At 38.6% G+C, this 14,453-nt stretch overlaps 1 protein-coding gene across 4 annotated transcripts in view; it reads left to right on the top strand.

The window, feature by feature from the left end:
• The first annotated feature begins 281 nt into the window (after nucleotides 1-281).
• Nucleotides 282-14,453, top strand: part of LOC144206369 (SAM and SH3 domain-containing protein 1-like) — a 24,249-nt gene continuing 10,077 nt past the window's right edge. For 3 of the 4 annotated variants that reach the window (XM_077731330.1, XM_077731328.1, XM_077731326.1), the window contains exons 1-2: nucleotides 283-1,278; nucleotides 13,197-13,328. In XM_077731330.1, the coding sequence (XP_077587456.1) occupies nucleotides 808-1,278; nucleotides 13,197-13,328 (603 nt within the window). In that variant the 5' untranslated portion in view covers nucleotides 283-807. Of the gene's footprint in view, nucleotides 1,279-13,196; nucleotides 13,329-14,453 lie in introns of all 4 variants that reach the window. The other variant, XM_077731327.1, reaches the window with a different exon arrangement.

Below are 14,453 nucleotides of genomic sequence, written 5' to 3'. Positions count from 1 at the left end.
GTTGTAAATAAATGTTTAGTCATGACGTGTTCAGCATTTGCCAGTTACAAAGTGCAATCATTGATGTGAGCTGGGAAATACTGAAAAAGACATTATGAACCATTTTAAAAAGGAAATCTGCAAAGATAATTAATGTCATTTATTATCTATTATTTTATTCTATCAACATTCAAATGTGGCCAAGAATGTTTCGCTTGGGCCTACATTTCCCAGAATGCTCTTCAGGTGGCGCACAAAGCACGCTCAGCTCACGCGCTCCAGCTGACTCGTTAAAAGCATCCAATAATACCAACAGAGCAGCACCATCGATTTCATTCTGTTTTCCTTCTTTTCACGGTGGACAGAAACGAGCAGATTTGAATTTGGAGACCGAATTAGATCCGACGTGCCACGTTAGAGAGCTGAAGATAAGTTTTAAACTGCCGTTTTATCTTGTTTTGTTCAAGTTCTTAGTTAATATCACTATCGGCTCTCATAAGATTTTGATTATTTTTATCAATTTACCTATATTTTTATCGACGAAATTATTATTATCAAGAAACTCATTAATAATTTGAAGTATTCCTTCTAAAATGACTCCGAGTCGACCTATGGTGTTTTTAAAGTCTAAAAAGTAGTCCGTCTTGTATTTGGATTGAATAAGAAACCCTAACTTGAAGATTATTTTTAACCCTCTAGCATGTGTGCTTGCAAAATTTCTGATCTCTAAGCGTTGAGCTACGAAAACTATTTTCTTCCGGGCTGATTTTTGCTTGTGGAATTCACTCCAGTGATGCTGAGCAGGATTTGAGGATGCTAATTGTTTAGATGCACCTTGCAGATCCAGGATCTAGGATGAGCCAGGGTCCGAACCTAGTACTGGACTGGCTCTCTCGGCTGGACTTAACCCAATATGTGGAAGCCTTCCTGGACAATGGCTACGACGACCTGGAGGTCTGCAAGAAGATCGGCGAGCCTGACCTTGACGCCATCGGCGTCTGTGTAGAGCACCACCGTCACCGGCTGCTGGATGCAGTCCGACAGTTGAGGGATTCGGAGCGCAGACAAACGCAGGGGTACTACTTTACCCTGGAGCCCCGGCAAGAGACGGGGAACCAGAGATCTCCGTTCAAGACGGCGGGGGGGACCCATCGAGCGGCTTTTGCCGAGAACTTCGACCCTAGGGCGAGGGATTGCACTGACTTTGTCATGTATCCCAAACTTAAGCTCAAGGTCCTTATAAGACACAAACTGGCCAGGGATGGGATCGACCTTGGAGAAGCGCCGTACAGTCACAAGGTAGGAACCAAGCTTATCTTATCTTCTAGAAGAGTGCTTTCCAACCACTGGTGTGCCGTCCGTCAGCAATGGTCAGGTGTGCCGTGGGAAATTGGAAGAGGTCTAACAATGTAATATTAAGAAAGAATGTGTATATATCTGTATATATACGTATATGTATGTGTGTATGTTTGTTTGTGTGTGTATATGTGTATATATACATGTATGTGTGTATGTTTGTTTGTGTGTGTGTATATGTGTATGTATATATATATATATATATATATATATATATATATATATATATATATATATATATATATATATATATATATATATATATATATATATATATATATATATATATATATATATATATATATATATATATATATATATATATATATATATATATATATATATATATATATATACATGTATGTGTATGTGTTTATGTTTGTTTGTGTGTGTATATCTGTGTATATGTGTGTGTGTATATATATATATATATATATATATATATATATATATATATATATATATATATATATATATGTGTGTGTGTGTGTGTATATATACATATACATACTGTAAAGGATGCAATAATTAAGAGAGCATTAAAATACAATGTACTAATTATTGATAATATATTTGTTTCTGCTGGTCGAGTGCGTCGGTCTCACAATTATGAGATGAGATCAAGGGTTCAATCCCAGGATCGGGTCTTCATGTGTGGAATTTGCATGTTCTTTCCGAGCTAACGTGCATTTTCTCCAGGTACTCTGGTTTTCTTCCCACATGCATAATAGGCTGATTAAAACTCTAAACTTATCCTAGGGATGAGTGTGTCCGTGAATGATTGTCCTTCCTCTATGTGGCCTTTGATTGGATGTTCAACGGTTTACGTCGCTTTGTGCCTATAGTAGTTTGCTGGCATTGGCTCCAGCACCCCCACAACCCTTGTGAGGATCAGTGGTCCAGAAAAGGAATGATTTATAGAATCAGTGTCTGATTTCATATGATAAAACAAATAATTTCCCCTTTAAAGGTTTAGAAAAAGTTATATTATTCATGTTTCATGAATGAAATCATAATCTCTTTAGTAATCTATTTATTTATTTTAATCAAAGACAGACCTTATCTTACCATACTTGTATTTATATGCATGATAGTGTTTCCAAAACGAGAGTTCTTCATCATTTGACGCTTCAGTCTCATGGCCGCAAAACTGATGAGTGCAGGCGTTCTGAAGCCTTTTGAGCAATGCGCGTCCTTTCTGAGTAGTTTAATGAGAAGGGACTTTGACAAAAGCGAGGCAGCTGTCAGCTGCCTGGTCGAGCTTTCGTGTGGTTGAGTTGCATTGGGAGCGGTGGCAACCCCGCTGGTTCGAGCTTGTCCTGCCGTTCTTTGCTACTTCTGAATGTTCTCACCATTTCCCCTCCTTTTCATGAAGAAAGAAAAGAATGAAAGAAGGTCTTTGCACCTGCATTACAATTAGGAACAAGTGTTCGTTTAATTACTGCAGTTTCTTTTTCTTTTACTGTTTTATATAGTTTCCTATTGGGGTGAGCGAATCATGTTGTTTCAGTCCTTTTCACTTTTCTCAATTCAGGCTTGAAAGCAGAAACAGCTGCGACCCAACATATTTAACTGCAAATAAACATGAACATATTCCCTCAAATGGGTTATACTGTTCTTTTATGCCTTGTTTATTCCTGACCTAAATATTGTCACTAGTGGGCAGAGTGTACAGCAAGCATTGAAAATTATTCCAGTTTTATCTGTGGCAGATGGTCCTCTTTTTATTTTATGGTGTTGACCTTAATTCAAATTATTCAGGAGAACTAGAAGGCTAAATGTCTCATCTCATTTTCTGAACCGCTTTCTCCTCACTAGGGTCATGGGGGGTGCTGGAGTCTATACCCAGCTGACTTTGGCCTAGAGACGGGGGACACCCTGAATTGGTGAACAGCCAATCACAGGGCACAACAAGACAACCATTCACGCTCACATTCATACTTAGGAGCAATTTAGAGTGTCCAATCAGCATTCCATGCATTCTTTGTCATGTGGGAGGAAACTGGAGTACACAGAGAAAACCCACGCAAGCCCGGGGAGAACATGCAAACTCCACCCAGGTGGACCCACCTGGATATTGAACCCAGCGCTCCCACTGTGAAGCCAACACACTACCCACTCATCCCTCGGACTGCCCTGAGGTTAAATGTTTCTGGTCAAATTTGTACAAAGTGAATGAACTCAGGCATTCGTAATTCGTTTTCTGGACTGATTATGTAAACAAAAAATCAAGAAAAACCTTTTTTTTCGGATACAAATCTCTAAGTGAATGTTTCTGAGGTGACATTACTTCCTAAATAATTTTAACAGCATTGTGAAATTGATGAAAATATTGTGAATGACATTTTCCTCAAAAACTGGGTTATACATTTTTTAGTTACTATCTGAGGTGACAGTTTATTTATAAATTATGAGAATAATTCCCAAATTTTGGGTTAGGCTTATTAATTTTTCCTAATGGATGACGATACTGTGTGAGAAGTGTGCTTTCCTTCATAATGAATTTTCATGTAAATACATAATACTAAATGGTTTAAATACAGCTGATCCCGAAACCATCTCTTACAAACCTTTTAAATCATGATTGTTTTAAAATTATTTAGATGAGGTTTACGCTTTGTTGCAGAGCGAGTTTCGGGCCAAAAATTCAAAAGTTGAACCAAAATTAGCTTGAAACGAGGCACCTCTAAGTCCTTTCTCGTTGAGAAGAAATGGGTCACAAAATAAAGTATGTCAGCGTGACCGCCGAGGGTCAAACAGTTCCAACTATGGCGGTGCTCACTCAAATGGACAGAGCGATCTCAGTAACATTGCCCGGTTGTATGCAAGCAAGCCTGTCGTTTTTATAGTAGTAAGTGACGTCAGCAGGCCACAGAAAGGTCAACGGTGACCCGCGGGGGGTAGTAGCATCACTCCACATTTATTCTACAAGAGGAAGCAGTGGATTTTGTATAATCTCTTTGACCTTTGGGTGACCTGAGTCAATTACTGGCTAAAGAAATACATTCAGGCTAGGTTTACTGCAGCTTGTAGTGACCCAAATTGAATCTTTTTTGCCTTGAACTGACTCGAGTGAATTTATTTCGTGACTGCCTGAATTTAATCTTTTCAAATCCAATCTAGTTCCCTTTTGTGTGTAGTTTAAATCTAGCATGGGTTTGAATTTTTTTTTCAAATTTATGCCACGATGATGTGAATTCCCATTGGTCAGCAAAAAAGTATGAAATAGGAAGAGAATGCTATAAAATGAGGTGTGCAGTCGAGGTAGAGCTACATGTTATAGTTAATATTTGAGGGATGGAATAATTTGGTGGAGACATGACCATGTTGTTGTGTGCTTTCTTTAAAATCTAGATTTGTTAACTTCGTGGTTGGATTTTCCAACCTTGACGCTACCACAAAGATTATAATGTAACAAAATCTCTGTGTGCATACTTAGTGTGATCCCACTACTGGTTAAGCTATTGAGATAACAATGTTGCTCAAGTCTATAAATCCTCATGTCATTATCTTGTGTTGTATTTTTGCAAAATACCAGGCATTTGAGCACCTTTGTCTAGACCAGGCCCGGAGGCCACATTGACTTTAAAAATTTGACAGATGGGCCGGGTCAGCACAAGCTACGATACATATAAAAAAGTGCATCCGTTAACTGTACATATGAAACATAAACAGAAAAAAAGGACTAAAGTATTAACATACTCATCACTCATCATTAAAGTAAAAAGTATAAAGTAAAAATTAAAGTAAAAAGGAATGTATTAAGAAATATTAAAATGTCATTTAAAAAAAAAACATTATTTGCATATGCATATTTTTCGGATGTAGGGGGAAACCGGAGTGACTCACTCAAGCCTGGGGACAACATGCAAAACTCCAAAAACTGAGGTCCGACCTGGAATTAAACTATCGACCCCAGAACCGTGAGGCCAACACGTTAACTACTCGGTCACTAGACCCATGCAAACGATAACATAAATATACAACAAATCTATTTTGAATACATTTATTTATGTTATCTGTAGCATGAGGTTTTTTTTTATTGATTCTGGGTGTAAATTGAATATCTTGCATTATTTTAAAAAAAAATATTTATGTTATTATAATTACGATATTCAAATAAGTCATATTTTCACTCAATACTGAAGCTTTTCAGTCCTTTACAAAAATACATATACAGTTTTTTTTCTTTTCTTTGGAGAGCTATTTACTGACTTTGTTAAAAATCTTGCTTTGCAATCATTTTAGATTGCAACAGCTATAGTTTTAGTTCTATTTATGAGTGACAATGAGTTTGTATTAATTCGTGGCAACTTGGCGAAGGTGACAGAGATGTGGATAAGGCAAATATGTGAACGTGGCATTAGAGTCGAGAGCCGTAAGGTCCGTAAAAGAATCCCAGCCAAAGTTATAATAAGAATGGAGAAGATGTAGCTCTAAGGGAAAGACAAAAAGTCGGAGATAGGCAAAAAGAAATAATGCTACAAGGCACCGGCAGTAAACTGCATGTTCATGCTGTGGCTGTCTTAAGAAGGTCAGCGACGATGATTGCTGACGCTTGTCACTGCTCCACCCTTCTGGTGCTGGCCCGGAGAACGGGTGACACATATACTTAGAAAATGTATTCATTCCAGAAGAGATTTCGCAGCTTTGATTTTTTTATAAGTACAGTAATACCTTGACATACGAGCAATTAGAGATAAGAGTAAAATTGAGATACGGGATAAATTTTGATGTCTTTTTCCCCTCAACTCCCTCGTGTAATGTCTCCACGAGCACTTTTTCAGTGTTTTCTTTCCCTGTTAGTCAGTGTAGAATGGCGAAGCTTGCTTACTAATACGAGAGGAGCATATACTACTTCTCGTTAGCAAGTGGTCGTGCATTATCCTATTGTGAGGACATTTGTGTGCATCATTTTCGGAATATTTTGAAGGGAAGACGAAAGTAAACAACCCTCGATAGGTTAGTTTTAGTTGCAGCTGAAAGCCAGGATGGATGTGGGGCAAATAGAGCCCACACGGGAGAAGAAAGGCATAAAAATTTAAAACAAAATTCGAATTAGGTTTAATCTAACCTTACACTAAACTAAATTTTTGAGTGCCTTTATCGTAATCCAAGTTAATTTAAATGTGTTTGTTAATTTATGAGCATGTCGCAGTGCAATAAGTCTCTCCCTCTCGATCTCCTCCGCAAAATCCGTGTAATTTTAGTACTATTAAACATTATAATCACTAGTTAATTGTTACTGGCGAATTAGGACAAATAAAAATGTTTTTCCAATCCAATATCCTGTTTTTTCAGTTTTTTTCAGAGGGATGGAATGAATTAACTTGTTTTTGGTTAATTTTATGGGAAACGTTGATTTGAGATACAAGTAAATCGACATACAAGCTCAATACGGGAACGCATTAAGCTTGTATCACTGTAGTGACTTTGTCGGTGGGCAGCCAATCACAGGGCTCAAGGAGATGGACAACCATGCACACTCACACCCTGACTCAGGGGCAATTTAGAGTGTCCAATCAGCCTACCATGTATGTTTTGGAATGTGGGAGGAAACCGGAGCACCCGAAGGAAACCCACACAGGACCAGGGGGAACATGCAAACTCCTCACAGGTGGACATGACCTGGATTTGAACCCAGGACCCCAGAGCTGTGAGGCTGGCACGCTCTGACCGCTTGTGTTCATTGAAATAACTCTGGGCTTTTTGTCCGCTTCTAATCCAACTGGCATTTGTTTTCCCAGCCGCCCCATCATCTCAAGTTTCATGAGTGACAGTCGTCCTTGACCCGTTTTGACGTGCCTCCTCGTGGGAGCGTCAGGGCCTAGTTGTCTTGTCAGCAGCACTCAAAACTTGACGTGATGATGATGCGAACTGCTGTTAGCCTAAATCACCAAATTGGCTTTGGCATATGAATTTGGATGAAGCATTGAGTGGACAATCTTTTTTTGAGACTTGCAGAGACTGCTTATTGTTGCTTTCAACTTTAAGGCTTTCTTGAATTAATAATGCTCCATGAGACTGGAACAATATGGCCTCCCCACTGCACAAACCCACCAATTGGAGCCGTTTTATAGCTCAGCCAGGATTTCCGTGCAAGTAATTTATGTGACATTCAAAAAGCCGGTCTGCATTAAGAATGCAATAGGAAAGGAAACCATCCGAACGTAATTTACACAATTGAATCGAACTCTAAATGAAAGTTTTGTGTTTAAAAGGCGTTGATCAAATTCTCAAGGTTTAATGCTGGAGACATCTTAAAATTGTCCATCACATCCACTTTATTCTGTTTGCTCGTAAAATAACATAAACAAATTTAAATGAACATTGATTACGATGCAGACACACTCAAAAATAAGTTTAATCTAACCTTACACTAAACTTAATTCTAATTTTGTTTTCAATTTTAATACCTTTCTTCTCCCAGCTGGGTTGGCTCTATTTGCCCCGCCTTTCAAATGGAACCTATCGAGGGTTGTTTGCTTTTGTATTCCCTTCAAAATATTCCCAAAATGATGTACACAAATGTTCTCACAATAGGATAACGCACAACTACTTGTCAATGAGAAATAGTATATACGCCCATACTTGTCAACCTCTGCCCATAACTGCCCTTATAAATGATTATGATTCCCTGTACAAACCCCCAAAAAAACGTACAAACACCGTACGACGCATGTTTACTCGCGGTAACTTGTTTCTTACTAGGTGGCTCCTCCATGCTTGCCTCCACGATATTTACTCTATGTATATCTACGCATGCGCATGTCATCCTTTATCGATATTGCCATACGCAGCGCTAAAAAAATACATACGATTGAGGATAATTTTTGCTGGCATACCGTGACAATAGTAACGATCAATGACAACCAGCCTACGAGACTATCTGGATTTTAGCCAAAACGGTCTTGTTGAGATTGGTTTTCATAAATATTGGCCATTTTTTTAAAACAAATGTTCCCTGTACAAAAGTCGGTGTACGGCGTACATGATTTGAAATGGTAAAAAAAGTATAAAATACGTATAAAACGTACAAGTTGACAGGTATGTACGCCATACACCATTTTGTTTGGTTAGAGATGGGTTTTTCAACAAGACAAGGTTGCAGGGAGAATTCAAACACTCTTTTGGAACATCCCCCATGTTCCCTTGATTTAATTTCCAGAGAGAACATTTGGGAACTTGTTTCTCAAGGCATTACTATAATAGCAAAAGTTCAAGGTTCCCAAATCCTGTCAGGTTTTACTTTAAGCCTTTTTGCTCCCCTTGACGTTTCCCACCGTAATGTGGTTATCGCCAACTCCATGGGGATTAAACCTCAGATGACATTCCCGTTGCGAGCTGGTGCATTTTGACGGTGATTGGAAAAGATTCGACTGATGGGGTCAGGCCGCCGCGCCACGGGGCGGCAAGCTGTTGGTAATGTGTCACCAGGTTTTCTGCCATGACAGTGTTTTTGCCACCATCCGCCTCAAATAAAGCATCTGCAAATCAAATGAAGCATTTGCCTAGCATTTTTTTTTACTTTAAGTTTATCGTTAAAGGTCGAGGGGCCTTCACACATAACTCACTTTGAAGGCTTGGTTAAACCCAAGGGTGTCAGACTCGGGTTGGTTCGCGGGTCGCTTTATTGTCAACTTGATTTCATGTGTGCCGGACCATTTTAGATATAATATTTAGATTTTATTTTTTTAGAAATGGATTAAAAGAACTGGATTAAAATCCCTGAACAATCTTTTTTTACAAATATAAAACAATGTTTATACAGTGTTTTTTTTATATATTTTTTTTTCCAAATTATTTTCTTAGCTAAAAACACAGAAAAAATGATTAAAAAATTACAATTATTGATTTAAAAAGGGGGAAATCAGGAAATTTAATATACATCTATACTCTTCATTTTAATTTGATCTTAAAACAGAAAGTCATGATTTACTTTCCCGGGCCACACAAAATGATGCGGCGGGCCAGATTTGTCCCCCGGGCCACCACTTTGACACGTGCATTAGACTATGCAGACATACCTGTCAACCTCGAACCATTTGTGATCTTACCAAATTTTGTTTTCGCCCTTACATATATGTATAAATACATGGAAAATCTTACCACTTTACTTTTTTGTAAAAAATCACGAACAACAAGTAGAAAATGCCAGAAACAGCTGATCAAATGAAAGTAAACATAAACAAGGGAACAGGAAACGGAAATCACATGGTGAAAGTGATCTTTTTTTTTTAGCCAATCAGAGGCGCCGGTACATATATCACTTGGCAGACATGCGTTTCCGGGAAGAAACAATGGCGGATGGTGAAAAATGGCTAGAAAGTGCCTTAATTTATTTTTTTTTCTCAAAATCACCGTTTAGCGTACCATTTTCATGTGTACAGCGTACCAATATAAAAATGGGCTTTCAGTTGTACCAATTACGGCGAGAACGTACCAGTTGACAGGTATGTGCAGAGAATGAATCGTCAGTGATGTCATTTCCCTCCTGTTAGGCATGGTGCGCTTTGTGTCCAGAATGAAAGATGCTCTTTGCTCTCACCTGCTGGTGAATAGTTGCACATAGCGTTCAGGTACCTAAAGCCATTTTTTTATATTATAGGCATTTGTTAGATATCATATAATACATAAACTCTATGTAGTGCACTCATTGGCTCCCATTGGGAGCGCTAAATGATTGCTGACAACCCTATTCCTATAAAATAAATTCTTATTTATAAATCTGATCTCTCATCTCATTTTCTGAACTGCCTTATTCTCATTAGGGTCGCAGGGGGTGCTGGAGCCCATCCCAGCTAACTTCTGGCTAGAGGCGGGGGACACCCTGATTTGGTGGCCAGCCAATCGCACGACACAAGGAGACAAACCACCACTCACGCTTACACTCATACATAGCGGCAATTTAGAGTGTCCAATCAGCCTACCATGCATGTCTTTGGAATGTGGGAGGAAACCGGAGTACCCAGAGAAAACCCACGCAGACCTGAGGAGAACTTGCAAACTCCACACAGGTGGACAAACCTGGATTTGAATCCAGGTCTCCCACTGTGAGGTAGACTCGCTCACCACTTATCTGCCATGCCGCCCAGTTTTTCCTAATTATTCATTCTTTTCTTTTTAACTGCTTATCCTTAGAAGGGTGGCGGGGGGAGTTGGAGCCTATCCCAGCTAACTGTGGGCACCAGGCAGGGCACAACCGACAACCATTCACCCTCACACCTTGGCGCAATTTAGAGTGTTCAACCAGCATGCCCTGCATGTGAGGAAACCGGAGTACCCAGAAAAAAATCCATGCAGGCCAGGGGGAGAACATGCAAAATCCACCATCGTTCCAGCCAAACAAGAGAACACTTTTGCACCAGATATCTCAAAAGTCAAATCAGTTGATTAAAATCAGGTGCTCCATGTATTAGCAAAAACTGCATTGGTTAAATTGGATTGATTGGAACAAAAAACAGGACGCACAACAGAACTTGAGCACTGAAATTCAGCACTAACATATGAAACACATGGGCTCACTTTACCAAACTCACAACAGTGGTTAAGTAGTGGTTTATTTGCACATCTGCGGGTCTGCAATAACCCCACCCTAGTGGGTCTCCCCACAGTTATGTCACACACACACACATACTCCTCCCCTTTCAATTCATTTTGCTTTACTAGCTGAAGTTTCAATACAGAGCAGCAGGGAAGTGATGAGCCGCTAACTGTTTGATGCCTGGTTGTGGTGAGTTCATTTAACTGTTTTGGATTGTTTTTGAGGGTATTTTTGTGAATATTTTGTTATTATTTTCTCTTTTACATGCCTTGGAATAAGTTGTTGTTGTCGATGAATTCATGAACAGAGAGTTGAGGTTTGTCAGCATACAAAGCTTATTTTTGCCCCCACAAAAAATGGGCAAAGGTTTTTGGAAGCTAGGTATTTGTCTAATTGGCTTTTGCTTGGGTGGCTATTTGAAACTTGGAGTGAAATGTCAATGCTGTTGTCCTCTCACATTAGAAAAAAAAATCACAACGCACAAGTCTAGAGATGGTGTCATGTGGCAAAAACAACTATTTAATCCTAATTTTGGCTTTCTTGTTTGATAGTAAAGTCTAGTATATTTTGTGATTAAAACTAATAAGCAATTTTGTCCAGAATCAAACTGAGACTATCATTTTTGACATTTTAAACTAAAATTATAACAATCATCCCATATAAAAGTGACTAAATTGTCTTAAACTAATCAACATTTTTTTATTAGACATTTACTTTTATTAACATTTGAGTAAAACAGAAAAAAATATTACATGCAGAGATAACTAATATATAACTGCTATAGCATGAGTTTTCTCCGAAAGATTCATACTGAGAGGAACAATATTTCATTTTTATTTATATTTATAACTATTCCACAAAAAAATGACAAAAATGTCTCGATGGTAAAAACCACAGTTGTTTTCTTTCAATGACTAAAACTGGATAAAACTATCGCATATATTAATTACAAATATATGACTATAACGAATACACTGTAGTTTTCATCAATAGCAAAATTATTACCAATAACCCAACAGTTACATAAGCAAAACCTTTGGTATGCAAGCATAATTTAAGTTTATGTGCATTTATATACATTTATCCATTTGTATCGAAATTTCAAGTACAACGTCAAATTTCCCATTCTGCTAACACTTAAATGTAAAATTGGCCCCACAGCTTGAAAAGTTAATGGTCTTACTAAGTCATTACTGATAATGATTTTGATTTGTGCTAATCTAAAAGTTAGCAAAACTTTTGGAAAGTTGTATTTTTACATTATTTTGTTCCAAGGGCGGCCCAACGGCTGAGTGGTTAGCGGGTTGGTCTCACATTGGGGGACCTAGGTTCAAATCCAGGTCGGTCCACCTGTATGGAGTTTGCATGTCCTCCCCGGGCCTGTGTGGGTTTTCTCATGGTACTCTGGTTTCCTCCCACATTCCCAAAGACATGCATGGTATGCTGATTGGACACTCTAAATTGCCCCTCAGTGTGAGTGTGAGCGTGAATGGTTGTTTGTCTCCTAGTCCCCTGTGATTGGCTGGCCACCAATTCAGGCTGCCTCCCACTTCTGGCCCGCAGTCAGCTGGGATAGGCTCCAGCACCCCCTACAACTCTAGGGAGGATAAAGCAGTTCAGAAAATGAGATTTTGCTCTAAATATTAAAATGGTAGCCAAAAATCAGCAATGATTTCATCTGGAGTTTTGGTCCTTATCCAAATTGTAAATAATCTTACAAAGTTGTCATTGGCCCATCAAATCCAACTGGACTGTTATCATGATATGCAAATGAGGCGGCCTTGCCGAAGTCTCCTCCACAGGTCTCGTGACAGCCTTAAAAAAACAAGGCCCATTCATCCACCACCCGCCCTGCAGGCCTGGAGACGGCGTTGAAAATTAAAAAAACGCTAGCATAATCAGTCCTTTGTCACGCGGCACACATGACGGTGCTAATAAACGTAAACCCGGCTCCAGTGACCCAGATACGGCTCGGTATAAACCCAGCTGGCATGAATAATATTTCTTCGTTTTTTTTCCAGCAATGACTCTCCTGCTAAATCTAAAACAAATGAGTGCGTTGTGACTCACGGACCGGAAAACGCTTGAAAAAGAGCGCCTGGCGTCACATTTCTTAAGCATGAATGCACCAAAAAATTCACGTGGCCCTTAAAAGGCTGCTGAGTGCTTAAAAGAGCACCACGACTGCGTCATACAAAGGTTAAGTGGTCAGACAAGAAGCTTTTATCACTGCATTTTATGATAGATGGTGACATTCCTTTAAAAAAAGGGGAATACTCATCCATCTGGTGCTTATTGTTTTAATGTTTTTTTTCAGGATGGCTCAGCAGGGACACTTGAAGATCTGGCTCAGGAGTATTCCCGATATTACGGAACATACGTCAGTGACGTGTGTGAAAGAATGGAAGAATTGCGTCGACGAAGACTGGTGAAGAATCCGGATGTGAAGGTATATCGATTGCTTTTAAGAGTGACTTGTTTGCTACCTTTGACGTTGATGGACGACCGATCCATTTGGAATTAGAGGCATATAATAATGATGAAAGATGTCTGTCACTGTCTGTTGAATTTTTTTTTTATACTCCACAATTGTATAATGGTAATTACCGTATTTACTCGCGTATAAGCCGCACCCTGAAAGTTACCTAAAAATGTTTTAATTTTACATTTTTTCACATGTAAGCCACCTCCTGATTTCCAATTTTCACCTCCATATTCTTGGTTTTAGTAGAAAGCACAAATGTGTTACTTTGAAGGGAAAATCTTATGAAAAATCATCGCACGTGGTATTTTTTTAGATACTGTATGAATCAAAAGCACATTATTAGGGTCCATATTATGAGGAAGTTAATATGACTGTCTTTGTAAATGCAAAATATCAAGTTATACAAATTGAAAAAGAAATAAATTTATCTTGATGAAAACTTGATGCTTTTTAATTACAGAAATTAAAATTTTCTTAACAGATGTTGTGGGAGCCATATTGCTTCTAATGTCAAAATATCTCATTCTTTCGATGGTTTATATTACTCCAATAGTTATCATTTTGAACTAGAAATACAAAAAAAAACTAGTCGTCGTGGCGCCTCTCAACTTGCATTATTTTTTCTTGTCGTGTTTTTATACACGTGTAAGCCGTACCCTCGATTCAGTAATGTTTTTGTCCGACAAAAGCGGCTTATATGTGAGTGAATACATTATATATTAGTACCTGTGAGTGGTTTTAATTTTTAATACTACTGTGTATTAAGCAAGCCTCATGTAAACAATGGACCCGTCTATGAGCGTCTATGTATTGTTGAACTCTGCTACTTCCAGTTTTCATGCATCACTCACAAAAACAAGTTGTGGGGGGAGTGGCTGAAATTGACGCAAAACTGTATAGGTGGCCTTATCAATAATAATCAATAATTTTAATATTAACACTTATTAACCAAAAATGTCTTGCATATTGTCGGGGTTTTGGTGTGTGTTTTGTGTATGCTGGCTGAGTGATAGTGTGTGTCTTTTTGCCTCTTGTGTTCCTCCTGGTTTCCCTTTCCTCTCCTGGCCAGCTGTGTGTATTTTTGTGATT

The sequence above is a fragment of the Stigmatopora nigra genome, chromosome 13 (genome assembly GCF_051989575.1).
Source record: "Stigmatopora nigra isolate UIUO_SnigA chromosome 13, RoL_Snig_1.1, whole genome shotgun sequence".
Taxonomy (NCBI): domain Eukaryota; kingdom Metazoa; phylum Chordata; class Actinopteri; order Syngnathiformes; family Syngnathidae; genus Stigmatopora; species Stigmatopora nigra.
The sequence above is the reverse complement of the archived record's forward strand: the minus strand, read 5'-3'. Positions and strand labels throughout refer to the sequence as shown.